This window comes from Branchiostoma floridae, chromosome 6 (genome assembly GCF_000003815.2).
Source record: "Branchiostoma floridae strain S238N-H82 chromosome 6, Bfl_VNyyK, whole genome shotgun sequence".
NCBI classification, from domain to species: Eukaryota; Metazoa; Chordata; class Leptocardii; order Amphioxiformes; family Branchiostomatidae; genus Branchiostoma; species Branchiostoma floridae.
Window position 1 is genome coordinate 9,855,790 of NC_049984.1, and position 24,050 is coordinate 9,879,839.

General features: G+C 40.3%; 3 protein-coding genes and 1 long non-coding RNA gene across 7 annotated transcripts in view; 1 reads left to right on the forward strand and 3 right to left on the reverse strand.

The window, feature by feature from the left end:
- Positions 1-36: 36 nt before the first annotated feature.
- On the reverse strand, positions 37-6,279 carry LOC118417157 (glutathione synthetase-like). The gene is made up of 10 exons (XM_035822578.1): positions 6,059-6,279; positions 3,690-3,732; positions 3,404-3,477; positions 3,015-3,098; positions 2,765-2,848; positions 2,499-2,568; positions 2,049-2,240; positions 1,469-1,550; positions 524-713; positions 37-262 (listed from the first exon to the last, which is right to left on the reverse strand). Exons 1-10 carry the CDS (start codon positions 6,262-6,264, stop codon positions 139-141), a joined length of 1,149 nt encoding a protein of 382 aa, XP_035678471.1. The 5' UTR covers positions 6,265-6,279; the 3' UTR covers positions 37-138.
- A 523-nt stretch (positions 6,280-6,802) lies between these two features.
- On the reverse strand, positions 6,803-8,879 carry LOC118417159. Its single transcript, XR_004831323.1, has 3 exons — positions 8,744-8,879; positions 7,326-7,424; positions 6,803-6,835 (listed from the first exon to the last, which is right to left on the reverse strand). It is a non-coding gene; the product is annotated as an uncharacterized LOC118417159 (long non-coding RNA).
- Positions 8,880-9,135: 256 nt separating this feature from the next.
- LOC118417158 lies at positions 9,136-13,211 on the reverse strand. Its single transcript, XM_035822579.1, has 3 exons — positions 13,053-13,211; positions 11,231-11,488; positions 9,136-10,882 (listed from the first exon to the last, which is right to left on the reverse strand). Exons 1-3 carry the CDS (start codon positions 13,106-13,108, stop codon positions 10,522-10,524), a joined length of 675 nt encoding a protein of 224 aa, XP_035678472.1. The 5' UTR covers positions 13,109-13,211; the 3' UTR covers positions 9,136-10,521.
- A 141-nt stretch (positions 13,212-13,352) lies between these two features.
- LOC118417155 (protein broad-minded-like) overlaps positions 13,353-24,050 on the forward strand; it is a 31,874-nt gene continuing 21,176 nt past the window's right edge. For all 4 annotated transcript variants that reach the window (XM_035822572.1, XM_035822575.1, XM_035822573.1 and 1 more), the window contains exons 1-18: positions 13,353-13,518; positions 14,635-14,828; positions 15,846-16,004; positions 16,585-16,783; positions 17,267-17,341; positions 17,699-17,824; positions 18,237-18,315; positions 18,448-18,548; positions 18,845-18,906; positions 19,205-19,346; positions 20,057-20,116; positions 20,473-20,599; positions 21,058-21,195; positions 21,446-21,520; positions 21,794-21,933; positions 22,509-22,645; positions 23,006-23,207; positions 23,807-23,938. In XM_035822572.1, coding sequence (XP_035678465.1) covers positions 14,656-14,828; positions 15,846-16,004; positions 16,585-16,783; positions 17,267-17,341; positions 17,699-17,824; positions 18,237-18,315; positions 18,448-18,548; positions 18,845-18,906; positions 19,205-19,346; positions 20,057-20,116; positions 20,473-20,599; positions 21,058-21,195; positions 21,446-21,520; positions 21,794-21,933; positions 22,509-22,645; positions 23,006-23,207; positions 23,807-23,938 — 2,127 coding nt within the window. In that variant the 5' untranslated portion in view covers positions 13,353-13,518; positions 14,635-14,655. The remainder of the gene's footprint in view (positions 13,519-14,634; positions 14,829-15,845; positions 16,005-16,584; positions 16,784-17,266; positions 17,342-17,698; positions 17,825-18,236; positions 18,316-18,447; positions 18,549-18,844; positions 18,907-19,204; positions 19,347-20,056; positions 20,117-20,472; positions 20,600-21,057; positions 21,196-21,445; positions 21,521-21,793; positions 21,934-22,508; positions 22,646-23,005; positions 23,208-23,806; positions 23,939-24,050) is intronic.

The window sequence follows — 24,050 nt, forward strand, 5'->3', positions numbered from 1 at the left end:
TAGTTTTATGAAACTTGTTTCCAAATACACAATGTACAAAATTAATGGAGAAGACAAAACACAGAAAAATAGTTATATTGAACTCCTACACCTGTGGTATGGAGTGAAATATAGCTATTTGTTAGGTCCTTAGGTGCATTAGACAAGATAGGGGCTGTCTATGACAGAATTTCCAACAGTGATTCCTCCGTCCGCTGTTGATGAATGGTTTGTCCTCAGGTAGTGTCCCCCCTGCTTGTTGTGTAGCACTCGGTCCCCATTACTGAAGAGCAAACAAAACAATGAATGTTGTACATGTGTCACAATTCTCAGCAATCAAGAAATATCTTTCAAATTATGTCAGGGTCTGCTACATGTACCTCTATAGAAAAACTTTTTTCAAATCTTGATGTAACAAATCTCAGACTTTGAAAAGTTTTGCTAGATATTCATACTCAGGCTTTGTTGAGGCCCATGCTTTCAGCCATAATCAACTGCTAAGATTTGAACAAAGAAGATGTATGTAGATTAACAATACACTTACGCCATGAAGACTCCAAAAATGCCCAGTTCACATGAAGAACCCTGTAGTTTAGGCCTGTCTCCAGGCCTCATGAGGTAGTTTTGTACCACAGTAGGGCAGATCAGGTCCATGATGATGTAGGCTGTTCTCTCTTCAGAGCCCTTTAGTTTGTTGATGACAGTCTTAATGTCGTCTCCATAGATGTTGTTACCTGGTCAGGAACAGGTGTTACAGCATGTAAATGCACTGCCACACATAGCACCCCCAAGAGACACATTTCTCAGGGCTTGAAGTACACATTGCACATAGGGCTAGGTACTGGTACAGCATAACAGTACAAAACCGTTCTTTCTCATTGGACCGGTCCAGAAAAACTGAAAAGAATAGGTGGGCCGGATGTTGGACTTGGAGTGAAGTAGAAAAGAGTTTATAGTCATTTGTACCAAGTTTTAAAGTCAATTGTACAGGTGCAGTTAGCGTTGTAGGATTTTTAAAACACCAGTGTGAGTCTAATACTCCACCAAACAGATTTCTTTGTAGTGAAATTAACCATTGGTATGAATCAGGTTCAGGTCTGGACCTGATCCTCTGGACCTGAACCGGACCTGGATTTTCTAATTGCAAATAAGCCCTTTATTTTCACCCGAAATTGGAACTGTGCACTAATTTTGTACACCAGTACAATGTTCCAGCATATTTATGACATCTAACTGACATACAATTCAAAAACCTTTGGTGTATCAATTGACTTGAATGTGTGAAATGTTTACGTCTGCTATAAGAGAACTTCAGATTCAAGCCGTGAAGAGCAATATTATAGTAAGTAATAATATGTAATTTGTTCTCGCTCACATTCTATCTTTATCATAATTATTCTGCACCCAAAATCATTTCTTTGCACCTACTTTACAGATTAAGTGCATGAATCAATTTTGACCCCAATTTCTAAGTGATAACTGGTCTTACCACCCCCCTCTCTTTGTGGCTTCATGACGTAATCTTCAGGACATCTCATGGCCATCTGTACTGTCCGATCTCCCTCTAAACCCTGAGGGACAAAGACATGTTAAGGTCCATGATTTTGTTGCACTGAATCACAATGATGAGATTTATCTTCATTATACACAACACTGGTACATACGTGCATGTATATCTACTGTAGTTTCAATTTTGTTAAAAAGACAACATCGCAATTGCGCTGGTGGCCATCAGAGGTGTAGCCCCGACCGGGTTACGAAGTCACCATTAGTCCCGGTGGACTGCCAGATACCGTGGAGGTACCTCTTGGTGTTTTCACGACTAGGTCATGGTATCAATTTGTCGCCGGGTCCCAGGTTGATTTTAACTGCAAGTTTTACAAAATCCAGGGCCTGCCCGTGCCCATATATGGCCCAGTAGCCACAGGATCTCGTAGGTGTTGTGCCCGAAAGTGAAAAAAACACAGGTCGTAAACTACCCTGCGGGGCCCCTTTTTCGGCTTGTGAGATAACACAGGTTTGATGCACTTTAAGTTTTGATTAACAGAGGGTAACACTGTTTTGCTTACCATTTCCAGTGTATGTTGTCCAACAAAGGTGGCCCTAACTCTGCTCACTGCCTTTGGATCTTCTAGGAACTTCTCCAGTACACCAGGCTGGGCTAACTCCTGCTGCACCTTCTTAGTCCCTGCCAGGTGGTAGGATATACACGGGCACTTGATCGCTCCGGATCTCTCAATCTTCAGGCGGGCAATCCATTCCTAGGTACATAAAATTTAAAATTAACTTACTAAACCAAGATAAATATTATATACTGTAAATGCAGAAATTTTCCCGGTGGATTAATGTTCGCGGTGGATTAATGTTCGCGGTTTTTGCAGCGGTCGCTTCACCGCAAATTTAATTTAAATCCCCGCGAACTTAAATGCATTTACAGTACAATGTAATCTAATGGGTCTTTCCCACAATCAAATACAATAAAAAATCTTATACACTAACTTAAAGGTAATGTACCTCACCTTTTCAGTTGGATAGTGGTCAGGTGAATATCCAGCTCGAAAGTAGACAACAGCAACTTCAGATCCATGACTAGAAACAGCAGAAATAGTGCTTATTAGTAACTTTATGTTTCAAACTATACAATGCATGACTGTGTACTTCCAGTAAAGTTTCATACATACCATATGCCTGCTGCCACTGTAATAACAATGCATTACATTGATAGACTTTATTTCAGAGCATTATTAGGTTTGTTGCAGAGCTATCGGCCATTATTGATACTCACATGAAAAGTGTCTTGTCTGATTTCAGCTCAGCATCCTCTGCGATCTGTCTCAAGCTGTACCTTCTTACTGTTATGCTGGGATGTCTGAGAAGATGTGAACAGTAATCTTTATTTTTAGTATATTATGTAATACAAAATCTGTTTGGTTGGCACATTTTGCAAATGTGTTATGAAGTATCCTCTTTTGATAGGCTGTACATGTGTTACACTGATACAATGTAAACCTGTTGATTTGAATGATTTTACTCACCTTTTCATAACTGTAAATTCTGACAGTCTCTGCCCAAAGACGTTTCTACACCTCTCCTCCTCTACTACAAACACTATGATGGCTCTGGTGGAAAAATAAGTTTTGCTGAATTATTACAATTAGTGCTTGTTTGAACAAACTATATTCGTGAAAGTGGTTTAACTTATACTGAAGCAAAACAACTGATTGTATCAGCAGTGTACTTAGTATTCAAAATCCTTCAAATGTTCCTAATTCTGAAGGAAGGAGTGGGGGACATCAGACGGTTAGACGTAGGATATAGGATTTGTCAAATACATAAATTACCTCAGCAACATCACACAGGAAAATGGTGACATTTTACAAGAAAAATGGTGACACTTTTTATTTTTAGAAGAGTAAGGACTTACTTCTGTGATCCATATTGCTCCCATGCTGCTACAAAGCCATCCACCTGGGAGTCCAGAGCTCTGTTCTCAGGGATCTGGGCATGTGCAAGATGTGAGAATGGGCCACGGATCCAAAAACATAGCTGTATACTACTCATCAGTCAAACAACATTAATATTGAAGACCGAATATTCTCAGCATAAGTTCAACTTGATATCTGCTCATCTGAGGAATGCAATTGCGACAACATAGAACAATTTAACTTATTATTCAAGAGTAATACATGACACATGTATGCTATACTTACATGCTTGTAGGCATTAGTTATGCCCAGAAGACTCAGCACATGTCTGTAACAATAAAATAAAGAAAGAGCCTATAGTCCTATAGAGGAACATTGGTGTGACCTCCAACTACTAGTAGTCAAGGTTGGAAATCTGAAAAAAAAGTGCCTTCTGCTACAGCACTCTACATTTTTGTACCCACTTCTATTTATTCATTCATAGAACGAACATTGTTGTACTATAAACAACAATGTAGTACAATGTCTTTAAACAATGCTTCTTGTTCTTATTTCTTTACATTTCATTTCATTACCTCCATGAAATGTCATGGAGGTTATATTTATATTGCAATCCATACATAGTATGGGATTGCAATATATTGTTTTTGCTGAGTCTCTTCTCCTCCTGTCAAAATCTTCAAGTTGATTCAACTTTTTCATTTTTGGGCCAAATGAGCTGAAATTTGGCAGGGTGGTAGAAATAGCAAATACCCCCAGGCGTTTTTTTCACTTTCTTGATAGAGGACTTAGAATTTATGATATTTCGGGTTTTTGGTAATTTTCAGACAAAATATGTATATTTTGGGCCCCTGTGCCCTGGTATTACAAGCTAATGACCTGAAATTTGGTAGAGAGGTGCATTGGACATATGAGCACAGAAAACCATCGGCACCTTCTTCATAGATCACTTCAAAAATGAGTTATTTTAGGGGTTTTGGCCATTTTTGACTAAAAATGTATATTTATGGCTCATATGCCCTTGTATTAAAACCAAATGACCTGAAATTTGGTACATAGGTGCGTTTGACATATGACCACAGAACCCCATCAACGCTTTATTCATTGTTTACTCCAAAAATGAGTTATTTTAGGGTTTTTGGCCATTTTTGACTAAAAAATGTATATTTTTTGCTCCTATGCCCTTGTATGAAAACCTAATGACCTGAAATTTGGCACAGAGGTGCATTGAACATATGCTCACAGGACCTCATCGACACTTTCTTCATAGATCACTTGAAAAATGAATTATTTTGGGGTTTTTAGCCATTTTTGTCTAAAAATGTATATTTTTGGCATATATGCCCTTGTATTGAAACCAGATGACGTAAAACTCGACATGAAGGTGTGTAGGACAAGTGCCGAGAGTACTTCATTTTCCCTTTGAGTAGACATTACTTCAAATTGTTGAATTTGGGGATTTTTTCCAGGATGAAGATGGATTGCAATATGCTGTATTTGCTCCTAAGCAAATGTCGGCCTTTCTAGTTTACCCTGCGTTTGTGTGTCTGTCTGTCAACAAGATAACTCAAGAACGGCTGGGTGAATTGGTTTCATACTTGGTGTGTTGGTAGGGTGTGATGACAGCTAGAAATGATTAGATTTTGGGCCCCCTAGCGGCTTCTCTTGGTACTGCAGCGCAACTTCCGGTTTTACTATCTCGTGTTCTGAACAAGCTATGGTCACGATTTTGGGGTGTTAGATAGCTCTTGTGCTCAGGAATAAGTGAAAAAAGTTTGGGCCCCCTAGCGGCTAGTTTTGGGGATAGCAGGGGTATTTTTGTCAAAAACTTCTGAAGACGATAACTGAAGAAGGGAACAACGGATTTTCGTGATTTTTGGTATGTAGGTACCTTAGACAATGTTGTACAAAATGAAACACCAATTATGCATAATAGGAGCACATTTGCATAATTAATGAGAATTTTCTATCATAGCAGTTTTTTCTATGTATCTCTTGTCCCAGATGTGATATGGTCTTGACATTTGGGTGGTAGATAGCTTTCAGTGTCATGACAAAGTGGGGCAAGTTTCAGCCCCCTAACATTTAATTTGGGAACTGCAGGGGCATTTTTGTCAAGACATTCCAAAGAGGATAAATGCAGAAAGGGTTGACGGATTGGCATCATATTAGGCATGCGGGTACCTTAGGCAAAGATGTTCATAATGATATACATGTTATGCAAATGAGGAGTTGATTTGCATAATTAATGAGGAAATTGTATAATTCCATTGTTTTCAATAACTGGACTTTAATAAATGTAACACAAGTTAATTATGACAGGTGGAATATAAGCAGATACCAAATATGGTAATGAGGAACTTATTTGCATAATTTATGTAAAAATTGCAAAACTGCTTTATGATTAATAATGGGAATTTTATAATTGTGACATGTGTACGTTAGTCAATGGTGAACAATGCCATGCATAAATTATGTTAATGTGTTAGTCAATTGCATGAAATTTACAAAAGCTCTAAATTTTCATGGAGGTATGAGGTCGCCGAACTCTAGTTGTATCTAATTTTGGAGATTTCAGCAGGAAGAACCATGTAACAGTACAATGGAGATCTTGATGAACAAATAAACAAACAAACTTCACAACAAGTCCGTACTTGTGCACACTGGCTATCTTTTCCCCAAAGCCGGCCCCAGCGGCAGCAATAGTGTTGATCTCTGTCTGCTTGAGCTGGGGCTGTCTGCAGGCAGTTAGCCCATTTGTCCTGATGACAGTGTTGTTGGTGGTGTCTAACAGGTAGTCTGATCTGTGCAGTCCGAGGCAGATTGGCTGGGTACACAAAATAATTATTTGATTTTCCATGTCAAGACATTTTTGATGCACTGCACCAAGGAGCTTGACTGCACCACAGGAAAGGCTTAGAGAACAGGGTAATGTCAGACATTTGTGACATATTTTCATCACAGTGTCTCTCCATGCATAAACATTGACCCACTTTTCCACGCCTTTTAGGTACTTGTATTACCAAGGACGTTTTTGCCATACTGTTTTTTTAATGAAATAAACAAATATAGTACTAGTACTTTGGCGATGGTGATGCCATTATAAAGATAGGTTGACACAAAGGAAAGCTCTTAGTCAGTAAGCATGCAGCATCAGTGTATACTATCATTGTAACAGGTGGCCTGTCCAAAATACACCAACAAATTTTGCCTTGTCATCTTTTGAAAGAATCAGACCCAAAACTTCAACTTGATCTTAATCTTTATAGTCAGAATCAAAAGTTTATATTGTAACAGCCTGTAATGTACAAATTGTAAGGCAAACATGTATGTTGTGTAGATGATAAGTCCCAACCTGAGCCACACCTTCCTCCTGGACCTGTTCATATATGTGGAACAGAGCAGCTGTGAAGTGGTCCACCTTTACAACACTGTGAAAATGAAAAATACAAACTTACTTCAAAAAGGCTCACTTGGCAACTTACTTTGTCATAAGTCCAGTTTCTTCAAACAACATAGATATTTATTTACTACAAAGTACACAAGAAATATGGCTCATATCATACTCTTCTGTGTTGGTAGTAATCATAGTACATGTATAATGATTGACATTCTTCCACAAGGTATACCTCACCTCACCAGTCCGAGGTATTCACTGATAAATTTTTGACAACCACTGTTGCCTTCTTCAGGTTTGATACTGATGACCAATCACTTCCAAATGTAAAACTGTCTTGCCTTCTGAAGTTATTGGTCATTAGTATTGATCCTGAGGAAGGCGACAGTGGTCATTATCATTGAAAATTTGATCTGTGTGTAATACCTTTAAGTTGGAAGAAAGTTAAGCATTGTACTAACTTAAAGTTAGAAATCCCAGCAAATCAGTTGAAGAGGTTATAGTCTGTTCTGTCTGAACCTCACCTGCTGAGACATCTGGTGAGAAATGCCCTGTCATGGCTGACCCTGTGCACCAGTAGGTTGAAGTCCTGCTGCACTGCTCGAGCTTGGTCAAACAGGGCTCTGAAATACAATCATTGTGGGGTCACCCAATAGCAGTTAATTACACAACCAACTTGATATGATATTGGGTGAGGTATGTTAATTCTGGGGGGTACGTTCTTAGATTTTGAAGATTTGTCCTGAGGGATATATTTATTTTGGACATAAGAGCATTTGTCAAGGGGTTGGTTAGTTGGGGCAGGAGTATGATTCTCAAGCAGTTTAAGGCCTGTGACACCTGCGGATTGCCCAGTCGAGCAGTTATATGGCCGTAACCTTTGATGTAATGCATCTGTTTTCAACAAAATTTGGCCAGTTGACGTAACTGACGCATATTCAAAATATGATTGACAAGGAAATTACGGATCATGAATATTTTGGGTAAAAAAACAATATTTTTTGGTAAAAATTGTGATGTTTTTAATGAGGATCTGTGCCCACTATGAAATTACTGTCTAACAGAGTCATGTTTTCTAGAGTAACAGATTACATCTCTGTGATATCTACTGTGACCGGCAATCTTGCCCATATACCTCGGTAAGGCTTCATTTTGGGGCAAAAACAGAATTTTTTTGATAATCTTGAGTATTTTTTGTACAATAACCAATACAGCCCACGAAATCAACAATATATTTGCAAAAAGAGACGCTTGATTTCTGAAGGTCTAAGGATTAATGAACCTAAATCTGTACAAAAGTTGTGATAAAACTGGTGCCCTGATGTGGGCAGGGACTGACAAAACACTACTTACCCTTCAAGAACTGCGCCCAAGTAAGACAATTGTTTCACTGTACGTAACATTAACCGATTGTAAAACATGAATATTTTATGTGTAAAACATGAATATTTTATGTTTGTATCTGTTAAATAGCGGTTGTATCAATGTGAAATTTCGCAAGCAGTTAGCCTTATAAGGCATCAGTCAACTGACATACAATCATTTTGTGTATAATAGTAATAAGAAATGTACTAGTAGTAAGTGTCACCCATATATCGTAAGTTCCTGTTTTTGAAATGTAACATTAGATACTGACATTAGACCATTCTAAAAATGTCCCGGTCATGCGAGGTCACCTCTGGTCACACTGTGGTTCAAATTTCATGTTCGACCTAAATTGTCACAGGCCTTGAATTGCCTGAGTTTAGGGAATTCTACACACATGTAAGACACTGGACATATCAAAGTCAGATTGTATTATTTATCTTCAGTAGCTCTCATTCCTAACTTACAAATCCACACTAGATAAACATGATGTTTAGAACTTGGCCTTGAACATACCTCGGAACTGGGGATGGTAGAAGCGCAAATGGAGCAAAGCTGACAAGGTCAGTGTTGTCACCTGGATCATCGGTCAGATACGCCAGCCCACTTAGAACTGCGTAGTCCTTTGCTGATGCAGTCAGGCTACCCAAGGTTGATGGGTCCAATGGTAGGGGCACAACAGGCTCCATCCAACAACAGCTCTACACCAACACATACACCACAGCCGGCCTCGGGCAGTGACCTTTGGGAGCGGACTAAAACGAACAAAGCTCAAGGCTAAAGAATGTCATGGGCTAATTAGACACATCAGAGGTACCATGGAAACAATGACTGGATAAACTGGAAAGACTGGATAGTGTGTACGAGTGTGACGACTTCATATCAATACAGCAGTGACAAATTATCAACCTGCTTCTCAATGTTGGCAATTTTCAATATCACTCTTATCCTTTGAGCATGCAATGCATACATTGTACACACAAAGTAACAGGTAAAGTTCAGATTGTTCCCAAAATTTATAATTTCATTGTATGGATGACATCTGCTGGAAACCCCAAACTGATGCGAGTGTGCGAATAAAAAAAGTTTGGCCAAAATAAACAGTGCCTTCATTATGAAATGTTAGTGGTCAAAACTGCAGTGTTATGGACCAAACAACCTGCCATTACACCACAGAACCTGACCCCTAATTAGGAGACTAAACAGAGACACTGGATCTTTTGTCTCTCTTCTTAATGTACCCATGCCCTACTTAAGTTCTCAGGCCAGTTACTGGCCCCTTGCTGCCTTTCCACCTTTTACCATCAGCATAGTTCTTATCTATCACATTATCCATCTTCCTAGTTACTTACTACATTGAACTATTCAGGCTCAGTCAGCAATGCATACATGTAGAGTCTTTGCATAAAAGCCATCTAGCCTAAAGGCTTTCTATTAAGAGATTGGAGAATTGTGTATAATACACATACCTGAGAGACGAGTCTGCCCTAGTGTACGTGTGATGGCCAGAATGGACCAGTAGGGTAGACAAGTAGCAGGACTTTAAAGCATAAACAGTCATTCATAATGTAAAAAGTGAACTGAACTTGTCTTATGCATTGTCTGTAGGTTATGTAGGCAGGCCTCGAAATTCATTTTTGGGAAAAGGTGCAATGGTGCACCCAGCTTAAAAAATTGGGTGCACCAAAAACCAAAACATTTTTGGGTGCACCACTTAAATTTAAGTAGAATGTCAGAAAATCCTAATAATAAAACCTGGTTACCAGCTATCAAATTCTTAAACAAGTACAAAGACAGACATTTTTATTATCTTTCTAACACTTTGTAGATGTCAAGAAGAATATGATATATACAAGTATACTTTGATATCTTTACATACATAAGCCTATGAAAATATTTGGGTGCACCAGTGCACCCACAGAAAATAATTGGGTGCACAGCTCCTATTTTAGGTGCACCTGGGTGCACATGCACCCAGTATTTCGAGCCCTGGTAGGTTATGAAACCTACATTTTCACACCCACTCAATCAGATCATTATAGCAACCCTTTTACATCTACAAAATCTCACAACCTCAACCAAAGTACTAGTAACTGAAGTTTTACTGCATACAGCACTATTTGAAGTACTACAAATGTAGTATATATTACCTCCTTCGGTCAATATAGACCATGGTAAAATCCTGAAATATAGTAATTAGTATATACAGTGTAGATGCTGACTGCTGATACCAGCCCACAAAAATTGCATGTTGTTTCAATAACATTTTATACTTAAGTCTTAAGCTGCAATGCACAATTGTTTTCTGCCAATCCCAGATTGACTGAGGTTACACATAGGTATTTTCAGCCCCATCTACTCTACCATACCATCACATGGGCGTTCATCTTTTTCTACAACGATTGACTGCCACACTCCTCCTTTGTGTTCTGTTGGGTCGCAGAACAGAGGAAGGACATTGTCCTGGCTTTTCAGACCATCTGCTGACTGAGACAAATACTCCAGTGATGGTTCTTGCAGTCTTCTCTTTAAGGTCCTGTGACTCCTGTTTGTTTTTGAGGGTAATGTTTGATGTCCAAGTCTGTGAACATGAACAGATGACACTGTCCTGGTTACTCTGTATGTGCTGGTATCATCAATGGTGCCTTCATCATCATCCAACAGAGTCAATTCTTCATCTTCTTCTTCCTTACTGTCTGCTGAATCTTGCTCCATGCTGCAGGGAAGTCAAAATGTAAATTTTAAAACTCTCCCACAATATTTTTACAACATGGGGAGCAGCTTGAGTCCCAGCTCCATGTACGTGAACAGAAAACTGATGTATGACTTTGGCGTACTTTGTAATGTACGATCAGAAATTTTCCTCCATTGTATTGGGCCTTTGTTTGTCGAGCCATAATAAATCCACACACATACATGTATTATCATTTTAAAATGTCCTTTGACTCCTTTCACATACATGGTAAAAACACAGAGTGTAATTCATTGGTAACACTAACAGTGCCGCTGAGTGAGTAGGTGGTTCATGTCCTTCATTTTCGTCACTCTGTGCAAAGATACTTACCAAACCTCCTCTTCCTCCTCCTGACCAGCGTTTCTCCTATCATCTCCTATCTCACCACTATCAACCTCTGGTTCCCAGCCATCACAGGCAGCGGGACTTGCACCTGTGGACAGCCCGGACCAGTCCTGGTCGTGTGAGGTCAATGACCCCGACAAACCTTTCACCCTGGGTTTGCCCGCCTTTTTTAGTTTCTTCACCTTCAGTTTTAGTGAATGGAGGTCCTTCTTGTGTTTGCTAAATCTCTCACATTGTCTATACCTGTTAGGGGAAAAGGTATGGCACTGAATTAAATATAAGGCCACTCATACACCATAAATTTGAATGAGTTTGCACAAAGATCTTGCAGCACATTATTTTTGAGACCGACCAAGGAGCTTTTATCAGGAGGAGAGAGTATGGAGTTACCCGCCCGCTGTGCGCCTTTGTTTGGCCCGTTAAATCCCGCAGCGCCGGCTTTGTTTACTGCCCTGCGCGGCGCCCGTCTGATCTGATGTTTGTAGCGCCGGTTGGCGCGGTTTCTATGCTAATGAGCCACGCCATTACGTCATAGCCCTCGAGCCAGCCCGAAGCCCGATCGGCAAGAGGCGAAGTGGGTCAGGTTTCCGACGATTCCCTTATTTGGAAAACTCGGCAGGCATGTGACTACGTCATCTTGCGGTAGAGGGCACAATGGCGGACAGTTTGATATGTTTCTCTTTGCCGTAGGCCAGTTTAGGCCTATTTTCGCGGATCGAGGTCTGTTTTCTTGCGATAGAATTATGAATTTTCACATGTATTTTCAGATGGCTACTAAAAAAATATGACGTTTTTCTTCATTTAGCTGATATTTTTTCGTAACTGTTGATGATGTGTTCGGTAAAATGGCGTGTTCACTGTTGGTCGAACCTTGCTCATTTTTGTCGAACCACCCGTGTTTTTAGAGGATACATCGGGCCTGGAATAAGGTGAAGGTAAGGCGGGAGAGCATAGTTTTCATGGTTTTCGTTACGATCGGGTTTTCATATATAATGTCTTGAGTTCTCCAGGCATAATTTTGAACTTTGTATTTGTATCGATTTATGAAATATATCTGTTGCATACTTAAAAAAAACTTGGTTCCTGTGATCATTGAGTCAGGTTTTTCACAGTCATCATTAATTGTAGGAATATTACCAGTTTTTTTCGTAGACTTTGCCTTTAGGCTTAGCCCGTACCCGAGCGGCGGCGCTGTCCGGTCGCCGTATGGCTTTGAAATTTCACCCTCAGTCAGAGAGAATATTGCCGCCGCTGTATGTATTCCGAAGTTACTCTTCTGTGAGGGTCCGCATGGGGGGTCCTGACAACGATTTACGCTGAATTCAGGAGAACCCACTACGTATTACGCTAAATCAAGGAAGGCAATTACGCTAAATTTCGTCGCCTCGCTACGATTTACGTATATAAGCTGGTTTTCCCTACGAATTACGGGAAATAAAATAGGCTGCCTACGCCTTACGTAAAAGAGCATGCAGACCCTCTTCTGTTCAACATCGTCGACAAAATCGCAAAAATCAGATCGCTACACACAATGTTTGTATCCCCAGGCCGCCCCACCATGAAAATGACCACAAAACAAAGGGAAAACAAAAGCTTGCGTGGGTGAAATGTATGCAGATGCGGGTTTTTGACACGTGGGTGTTAATAAAATTTTGTCGCCCGCTACGAACATACGAACAATGGAAACTAATCCGTACTCTCTCCTACTGATAAAAGCTCCTTGGACCGACTGAACAGTTATACACGTAAATACTACATCATACAAGTGTAAATACATCAACAGCCATAAGATTATGCATCAACTTACAGTTCATCGAACTCTTGGTCTATGTTCCCGTCCACTCTATCTAAGTTTTCACACATTTTTGTTGTCGTCGTTTCACGAAAACGAGATCAAATCGACCGCCATCTTCTATCTTCTCAGATGATAAACTATTCGGGTGGTTAAAGTTTCAATTTTTTAAGTGCCTGTAAATTAAGTTACACAAATATAATGTTAATCAAAAACGAATGCAACCTAAATCAAACAACATAGCAATAAAAAGATGATATAAAATTTGTTACTAATCATTATTTTTTTACCTACATAGTGATTTATAAGGTGATAATTTTTTTAGGCATTTAGTGTGTTCACATCGGGTCCCCCGGTACCACAAGGCCCAGCACATTCCAAGATGGAGGTTGTTGTGTTGACAACTGAGACAAACCAAACCATGTAGAAGTTGGGAAGATTGCCGTTTTTACATCGTTCTTCACACCACAATAATAGAAGGGTATGTCTTGGGTATCCTTTGTTATCCTTATCACCAATCTTAACGTTTTTGAGAGCTTGCCTTCGTTGCAAGTTCGCTGCTTCCTTGCTTGTTTGTGTGAAACTACTGCCTCGATAATTTGATGGAAGGGGAGGGGGGCAGAGTTTTGTGTGTACAAAATTCTGTACATCTAGGTTTCTGTGCATAACAGAAAAAGCCAAATTTGTTCGGCATGCGGATACAGGAAAGAACTATGTATATTTACGTTGTGATGAGGCACATAACTGCAATTAGTGCAAAGAACTTGTGAAGTTGTGTGTAAACAGTGGGCCTGGTGGTTAGGATTTGGCACTCTCACTGCCAAGGCCCGGGTCACGGGCACACATCTGTGAGAAGTTGGTCTGGTTCATTTACGACAAAACGCCGACGTGGGGCAATTTGGAAAATGGCGGCTCGATTCGCCGATTCAAACTTCCGTTGAAACTTTGCCTCTCAGACTTGTCCAGGCATGTATTTTGAATTGTTTTTCATCTGGGAACCTTAGAGGGGCATAAAAGAAAGGCGCCAGCTTTGTCAGTCGGTGTGGTTTCTCGAAAATTCGCTGAAAGAAGGTAACTTTCAAGGTACGTTCGCCATGTTTGTATGTCCCAACTTTGAGATGATATAGAAAAAAAAACCAAAGTGGTGTCCAAAATCACAGTAAGATCCCGGATAGGTAGATTAGTTACGAATATGATGCCGAAAACCGCACGTTGACACTACTTTGGTTAAACGAGAGAGAGGTCCGAGAGTGCGGTCAGCCACTCGGCGGTAAGCCGAGGTATAATTTGTTGTCGGATCGCCCGTGCTGAAGCGCCGGGGTCGGTGTTTCGTGCGTGACCCGAAGAACCCGAGTGAGAGCGGAAAGTTCCGACGGAGATTTACGACGGATGCGGAAGGTACCCGAAGTGCGATTTTGCGACAAACGACGACTGAGGCCACGCACTCGGCATGCGTTGCACACGTCACCAAAAGACCATGTGGCCCCACCAACATCTCACAGGACCTATGAGATAAGTGTGCCCGTGCGGGTTCGATTGCCGGTGTGGGAGCGCACTGCAAAGATTTATAGTAATTATTTTATATTTTTTCCTGTAGATTGTTACTTCTGGTACCAAGATGTCCACCCCTGCCTCCTCCTCGGGGATGTCCTCCCTGAAGACCCAGGACGTCCTGCCTGCGCTCAGACAGATGATGAAGAACCTGGAGCCCAACATCCGGGCAGCAGGCTCCATGGACGCTGCTGAGGACCTCATGTTACACCTGGAGGAGAGGGACCCGTCCTTCCACAGGTGGGTTTCCTTGTGTCTGCCTAAGTAAAGTTTAAGTACCAGAAAACACAGGAAACCACCAGAAAACACAGGAAAAATCATAAAGGAGGGTCTACTCATCAAAACATAGTTATGGTAGATTTCACCCTCATTCATGTCTTTCCCGGTGGTTTCCTGTGTTTTGCTGTGTTTTCCAGTATTGAGGCGGACCACTGGACGAAGGGTGGATTTAAAGATTACTTAGTTGAAAGTCTTATCTACTCGGCTATATGTTTGCTAGATATACAGGATAAACTTCTAGCTAAGTAAAACACTACACTGAAATAGTAAAATTGGTTTGGAAACAAAATGTGTGAAATTGATGACTTGGACTTGTTTGAACTTCTTGACTGTGTTCTTTGGTGTCATTTACTTCACCTGTTATCATTATATCTGTACAATGTAGACTAGGGCCGTGTACCTAAATACCTGTACCTGTACTGTACCTAAAAAATTGTTTAGGTACAGGTCCGGACCTAAACATCTGTGTACCTGTACCTGTACCTAAACACACTAAATCACTTATTCTTACCAATTTTTAAGACTGCTGGACAAGTAAATCCTGAATCAACAATGACAATCGTGATAATCTTGCAGTTGAAACTCAAGAAAACTTGTTTTGAGATTCAAATATGCAATTCCCTGTATAAAGATGACAATTTATCACTAGAAAAGACAGTTAGCTACATGTTTAACTTACATATACTTGGTTAAAATTCTTTAGGTACAGGTGCAGGTCCGGACCTGTACCTAAACCCGTGTACCTGTACCTGTACCTGTACCTGAAATTTGTTTAGGTACACAGCCCTAATGTAGACACAACTGCAATTGTACAAGTCATTATAGTAAGTCAAATATCAAACTGTACTGGGTATGTAGTATTCTGACTATATGGAAACTATTTTATGGTTAAGATTCACCAGTCTATCACTGATTTACTCTGAAAGAATTGTTCATTACCTTGTATGACTGCCTCTATTTTATGTTATTTCCTGTCAGGTATGAGTTTGTGAAGCTCATTCGAAGCAACATAGAGGAGTCCCTTGGTCCCCTGATGGATGAGGAGATAGAGAAGTATGCAAGAAGTGGGCAGGCTTACGACACCGGGCAGGACACTGTGGTGCAGACCATGGTGGCACACCTGGTCAACTCACCTGCGTGAGTACACACAACTACATTATCAACAGAAATATATTCAGATGTCGGACCTTTACTATTTATTTTTATTTGTAGATTTGTGTCCTTGGCAATATTTTTAGCCTTTTTTAAGGGCCCAATACAGAAATATAGAAGCAGTCATCTTCAGTTAAGGTGAAGCATGATGCTTTTTCAGTGTACATGTACTTTAAAAACATTGTGCAGTGTGGCTTTGCTATAGCAGCTCTGATATATAATTTCAGCCAAGCACGATGACACTAGATTTCGAGCCACCAGGTTTATGTCACCTTCCAAAATGCAATCCCTTACAATGCAATGTATGTCCGTACTGGAACTGACCCTTGGACCAAACCCCTGCCCATGGGAGCTACAGAATTTGATCCATATGGCATAAGTGTGATTGCCCTACTATTTGTCCCATGGGGACATATGTAATTGCAAAAGTTAAGACAAGTTACATTTGTGTAAGATTCATTGAATTGTCCAGTTATGATCCAGGATACATCCCAATACCATTGTAAACCTTTTGCTCTCTCTGAAGTTTAAAGTGTACAATGTCATGTATTTCCCTTGACTGTAGCTATAGCAACCTGACCCAGCAGCTGATGGTGGAGACGAAGTCTGCTGTGGAGACTCTGACGAGAGAGTTTCAGGAGGAGCAGGAGGCGCAGCAGGCCCTGGAGAGCCGAGTGGAGGGTCCCGGCTTCCGCAGGGCGCCCAGCTTCGGCTACCTCAGCCAGTCTAGTGATAACGACTCCTGTGGGTCCTCCCTGAACAATGTAGGTTACCCATGAACATTTATGTCATTTTTGAAAAGGTCCAGCTAGGTCAGGGCTGTCTACAGCTTAAATTTTTTCCGTTCCACTCATTGATTGGAAGCAAAATATTTTCATTGCTAAATCTGTCATTTTAAGCCTATGAAAACACATTTTCATCAATTTCATGTCATGAGCTTTTGGAGATGGAAAGAGTGGAATTATTCTCTGTCACAAAGTCAAATTTCCATCCCAGGACGGAAGGACAGGTCCTTTAGACAGTTCTGAGCTGGGTAAGAAAAGAGAATAGCTTTGTGAAGAAATCAACATGCTGCTCAATATTCATTACAAGAGCAGATTTATTTTCACATCCAGTCAATAGCATTGTGCAATTTTTATTGTACAGAAACAAAATCTTTGTGTTTCTTTTTCCTTAAGCAAGTCTAACTTTGTAGTATAATTTTGATGTTGCCCACCAATATAACATTTGTTTTTGCCATTTTGCAGAGTGATTTCATGTTCCCAAACCAGAAAGAATTTGAACAGATTGGGGAAAAAATGGACCAACGGCAGCAGGTCGAGGTAAGGACGCTCTGATATTTGTACCTTGTTTTGAACATGCAGATTCAGTAACTACAGTATTGTTTCATGTGTGTCAGTTGTACTGGTTAAAGAAACTGTATTAAACTTTGGCAGTCGACCAATTGCTATTGTCACGTATCTGCAAGAATGCAGCAAGATTGTTAATAAGATAACGTGTCTGTAACTCTCACGAGTTTACATTCTGAAGTGATTGGTCATCAGTATTGATCTTGAAGAAGGCAACAGTGGTCGAGCCATGAATACCTTCATATTGGAAGAATGTTTAGCATTGTACTATGATTACTACTAACACAGATGAGCTTCCATGATAAGTTGTATTTGTTGTGTTCCTCACAGACCAGAATAGAAGCGATTGAGCAGCTTGGCCGTATCCCACCTACAGAAGTGTTGTCTAGTGACAACTGGCCTCAGCTCAAGAAGGGACTGATGGATGCACTGGGGGATGCCAACGAACAGCTGGCGGTTTGTTCTTTAATTTGATACCAATGATTCAGTCTTTACCATGTTTCTCATCAATAATGCTGGATACACTTATGTCAAATGTGTGATGTATGTAACTTTAAACGTTTCATGTATTGGCTTTCTGGCATGTTTGACCAATTTTGCCGATGTTACATATCTGCAAGATCGCATGTTAATTATATCACAAAGTCATGTCAGACTCTGTAACTCTTGTGTGTTAATATTCTGAACTGATTGGTCATTATTGATCATGAAGAAGGCGACAGTGTTCATTGAAAATTTGATCCATGTATACCTTTCTGTCAGCATTTTACTATGATTACTACTACCAACAGAGATGAGCTTCCATGATAATTCAATGACGGTTGTTCTTTCCAATTCATGTTCCTCTATATTACATTTCATATTTCAGGACAAGAGTCTGAAGCTACATGCTCGCATGTTCTCATCGTCTCAACACAGTATGAACAGGGAGGTCTACACAAGTCTAGGTAAAGGGCACATAATTCTTTGTGTCATCATACATATGCTCTCCTTTTAACCTTTGTATACTTATTGTTGTGTACAGTGTTGATATACAGTGCCATGTGCATACAATAAGGTACTGTTTGTGTTTTTTTTAGTGGAGCACTTGAACATGCAGTTCACCTACAAGGGGCAGAAGGGAGACCTGAAGACAGGGCTGGACGTGACGAGTCCAAGTGCCTGTAGACTTCTCCGCAGGGTGAGGGCTCAAACAGAGAATGTGTTCTTGTGATTACAGTGATGAAGTTTGAAAGCTTTGCAACAATTACGCATGACATTATTGACTAGTGGTCGGGATCAGACTAGTAAATATTTCACTCCATTAACTTATTAAGCCCTGTCCAACATTGCTTTTTCTATGTTCTCAAAATCAACACAAAAGTCTCTAGTTAAAGTGTACGTAAAAGTCAAACTTCTGTATTGTACAACAATAGATGCCATTATTTAGAGTCTGATGATTGCGGAGAATATTTGACTTTTTTCTCCCTTGTCCAGTTCCGTCTGATGAATGAGTTCATGTGTGTGGTACCTTCCTACTGGATCCGCTGTCCTGACAAGTTAGTACTCATTGCATAATCACTAGACTTTTTTGTTGTAACAAGGAGGTTATTCTACATAACTGCTTTGGTTTTAAGATTCTAATTTACCATACACCACAATAATTTTTTTAGTTTTAACAAGAAGGCTTTGGTTTTAACTTCCGATTTACCATACACCACAATGAACTTCTTTTCATAAGTCACAGTGACAGTTTACATATTGTACATGTATCTTGTGATCAGTTGAAAGTGAATTTTTTAAACCACATGCTCTTGTTGTTCGTATGACCCAGTCACACATGTTTATTTTTTACAGATTTCTGGAAGAAGTAGTAGACAGCACCTTGTACTTGTTACACACCCACCCCACCAAAGCCCTGGGTGGGGCGGAACCCCTCACACCTGTACACTACCTGGCCATGCTCGACAAGAAGGCTGGCTGGTTCAAAAAGTGGATGGTCAGTACAATTTGTACAAAATTCACTACTGATATACATACATGTAGAATGTGGAATCATAGACACAGTTCATTTATAATTACATGATTGAAGCTTATAAGTATAATATAACATGATCTTGTATCTATATACAGTAAAAGCCGTTTAATTGCACGGCCTATTTGCCAGTGCAGGGTTCTAGCTAGTGCATTTTAGCGTAGCGGGCCACTACGCTAAAATTTGTGACCACTACGCTAAAATAAGGGCCACTACGCTAATTTTTAGCTAGTGTAGTGGTGTTTTGCTATCATTTGCTTGTTCAACAATATCTAATCAATGTCTGATCAATGAAAATGATAATATGACCCTTAAACTGACCAGAAAATCCTTCAAATTACATGTGATGTTAACAGAGTGCCAACTTTTAACTCTACATCTCGCCATGGAGGGGCCAAGACCCCCTTCCACACCAATCTCCTGATTGGTTGCTTCGCTACCATGCCATTCCCACTATGCTAAAATGAAATCCAGGCTAGAACCCTGCAGTGTATTTTGTGCAATTATCCGGCTGGTGCAATAATGCAAAGTTATCCAGCTGGCCTGCACTGGTTTGGGATTTAAGGATTCCGTACAATTAACAGAAGTGTGCGTTAATCCATTGTGCAATTAACTGGCCTCAACTGTACTTTATTTTGGTACCATGCGATGATATTTACATTTTTGTGTTCCAGCATGGGAACTACAGCCGCACTGTTGTGCTTAGGATGCTGAAAGAGAAATACAGAGCCTTGGTAAGTGCTTCAGAATCTAAGATCTATCTCCTCTCAGATCTCCAACACATATTTTAGACTTGTCTTGCAGTACTTCTCACATCTGCTAGGAGGTGTGCATGTATTACTAGTAATTGACAGACTAAAGGGAGAGGCACAGCATTTGCTTCAAGTCAGTAACACTGCCTCTAAAATGCATGTACTTTTTTTTATGGTAGAAATATGCCTGCAATATGTTTTGTTTTTGTCTTGTTAACAGTTTATTGTGCTTGTAATCATATAAGATTACTTGACTTTTGCATATACGTGTATAAATGTAGGTCAGTGTTGACTGAAGAAGCCTCGAGACTGTAACATTATTTTGTGTACTGTACCAGATTGATAATGCAGTGAAGAAGAGCCTTGAGTTCTGTGAGTCCAGAAAACATCCTCACAGTCTCCTGGACGAGGTCACCAGTGCTCTACAGAGAGAAAGCATCAGTACGGATAGCCAGCAGCAAAATGGTGTGTCACATTCTGTTATTCACCTTGATGTATTACTGCAGCCAGTTAAGGGACCCAATCTGAGTAATGAGGCTGTTTTACGTGCTCAAGGCACCTCCTCCAACATGGGACCCCCATTTTACGTCTCTTCCGAAAGACAAATGCAATCCCTTACAACTTGTCCGAGCTGAGCCAACCCTTGGATCGAATTCAGGCCCACGGATCCTTGCTTTCTTTTGTTTGTTTTGGCTATATTTTATTGCATGACATTTCATGGATTTCACTATTTGCATTATCTAAATGTACATGTAGTATTCAGTACCCAAGACAACATAAAAACAATTACCCTTATTTGCCAAACAGTTTTAGGAGGAAAGATCTTGCTATAGAAACAGCTGTTGAGTATAAGAAGGGGAACAGACTGTTGAGTTTGTATTGTTATCTGTGTCACATGTTACATGTATATTTTGTACATGTAGGTGATGGGAAGAGGACAACCTATGCAGGCCCTGAGCTGGAGTACATCTACTTCATCCACTCCCTGTGCATGCTGGGAAGGATGCTGCTGTACTCCAATGGCCGTGCCTTCTTCCCAATCAAGGTCAAGGACAGGGAAGGTCAGATTCACGTTCAGTTTGATGTTCTTCTAATACAAAATGTATATCATGATGTCAAAGAATTTTCATTTAAGCAAAAAACACCAATCAGTGGCTTGGGAGCACATGTGACAAAAGTACTGCATGTACCTAAGATATTGAGAAATTTAATCTAAATGGCCCATGTCATTATGCAGGTGCTTTACTTGTAAAAGATGTAATGGTTGATGTACATTTTTTCATGTTTATACGTGTATATGTTCTCCTACAGTGAAAGTGACCGATCTGCTGGTGTCCTTTGTGCAGCTGTTGTCACTTCCCAACCAAAGTACCAGACCATACACAGGTAACATTTTATGTCTGATTCATATTTAGATTTTTTGTATCCCATACTGTTCCCAGACCAGTAAACAGCAGATACAAATGTATGCAGGTTTTGTCCATTTTAGGTTTATTTCAAAATACTGTAAAAAAAAGGGCTGCATAATTGCTTCAAACCTGTGCTAATAATAAAAGTTTCACATTGAAGATTTTCAATATGATACTGCCTTCATGCTGTAGCCATCTGTCTGGAGGTTTCTAGCATTGTAGTTGTGATGTTGTGTTTAATATCTGCTAGGTTTGGATGCTGCATCTCTGGTGGCAGATGTTCTGAAGATGATAGCAGGCTGTGAGGCAGCGCTGGTGGAGTGTCTGTGTAAGGATGCGGTGGTCAGTGTGCTACTGGAACCTGTCAAGGCCAGGCTAAAACCCACCAAGGTTTGACTTAACGATTGTGTCTCTCATGTTACATGCATGTTTATCAAGTTTGATTACCTCAGGGCACTCAGCCATCACTAAAGAGAGACAGTGGGTATTATAAACTTCCTGGCACATTTGACCAATTGCTGATGTTACATATCTGCAAGATCACGTGACCGTAACTCTCACGAGTTTGGCTCCTGAAGAAGGAGACAGTTGAAACTTTGATCTGTGTATACTTATGTGTTGGAAGAAAGTTAAGCATTGTACTATGATGACTGCAAGCTTACTTGAACATGTGCTCTGTTTCACCACTGTATTGCTTCAACTGCAAGGTCCTCTTTTCCCTTCGTAATGCAGAATTAAGAACCCAAGACCTTGAAATGATTTACAATAAACCAGTACTCAAACCTTAACAGCTGAAGACAATATCCACTATTTTGGCTAGTTAACTAGCTAGTATGTAATGTTTCCTTCAGGTTAGAGGGAAACCTACCAGAGAATGTACAGTTGTTGTGATGTACTTAATCCTATTTACAAATTTGTAGAAGGGTTTCTTGTTCTCACTGCTACCTGCTGCTGTGCCCCTGCAGGGTAAGAAGTGTGCAGGAGAGACGACCCTGCTGCACATCGCTGACATCCTGTCCTGCCTGGCCTCCTCACAGACAGGCAGGAGGATGTTACTGTACGGGGAGGCAGGCAACAAGGCAGGCAAGCCCAACAGGAACATGTAGGTGGACCTGTTACTCAATCCTGCAAATATCTTCATATAATGCAATATATCATGTGTAAAGCATCCTCAAAATATTCAATTATCATGGTGTTTAATTGTGGTTGTACATTGCTATAGAACACTTTTTTGTGTTCATGTTTCATGCAATTATTGTTATTACTACTTACTACATGCAATGTACTGCTCTGATTATTACACTACTGATAATACGTAATTGTGAATTCGTAGTAGGACTCATGATGTATTAATTTAAAAAAAACAATTTTTTTTCCATGATATATACTCGTCATTTTTCAATGTCCTCTTATATGATCCTGTAAAAGTCTAAAATTTGTACTGTTGCAATCATGTGTTTAGCAGCTCGACTGCTGCCCACACCATAGTGGAGTTTGCCACCCGCGCCCTGAGCTCCACCCTCCCCTCGGAAGAGTCGTCCCCGTCCTACGAGGTGGTGGGTGCGTACGTGTTCGTGTGCAGACAGCTGTACAGCACCTGCGAGGGCCTGTCCGTCATGCACAGCTACAAACTACACACCTGTATAGCCGAGGCATGGAGAATGGTAAGAACTCACCATTGATATTGGAATTGTTAAGAACTTTCACCTGTTCTCTTGACATGACAGATGACTGACTTTGTTAAAGCTTGAAGAGCATCAAGTCTTTGGAGACTTTGCGCTTTGATGATTTGGAATTATGCAGTGTGCAGTAACAGTGATCTCTCCCAGGTAAAATGCATTTAAGTTGATATAAAGGATCGTAATCGATCGTTGACCTTAATACGTATCAAAAGAGTTAAGTGTTAACATGGACATTGAGTAACATTTGGTGTAAATTGTTTTATGCCCTGGCTTATGTTATAGACACAATGACATACATTTCAATGTATACGATCATGTATATTAGACATTATACTAATTTATAGAAATGTACTGAATGATCTGCCCTGAGGTGTATACAGCGTCACAATGTATGGTCAGTTCCTATAACCACTGAAGTCACCATCAATATCATCATCATCGGTCAACGTGCTTACACACAACGAGGTTATACTGCCCCTTACGGGGTGACAAACCCTTTCACTGGCTAATCACAAGATGGGGATGTGCCAGGTCCCATTTTTTTTAAAGGCGATGTTTCATTGTGTATTTGTCATCTCCAGGCCAGTCACGAGGCTGACATCGCCACCACCCCACTGCCGGCAGTAGAGGGAGACCAGACAGACTCCCGCCGTGTGTTACTGTGGGAGGAGAGTCTGATAGACAACCTGCTCAACTTTGCTGCTACACCTAAGGTACTGACATACACGGCTCATGGTTACCCTTACCGTTTACATTGTTTGACTGCCTATGAAAAGGTATACAATCATGTACTTTTGAATTTGTGCTATCGATTATGATAAATGT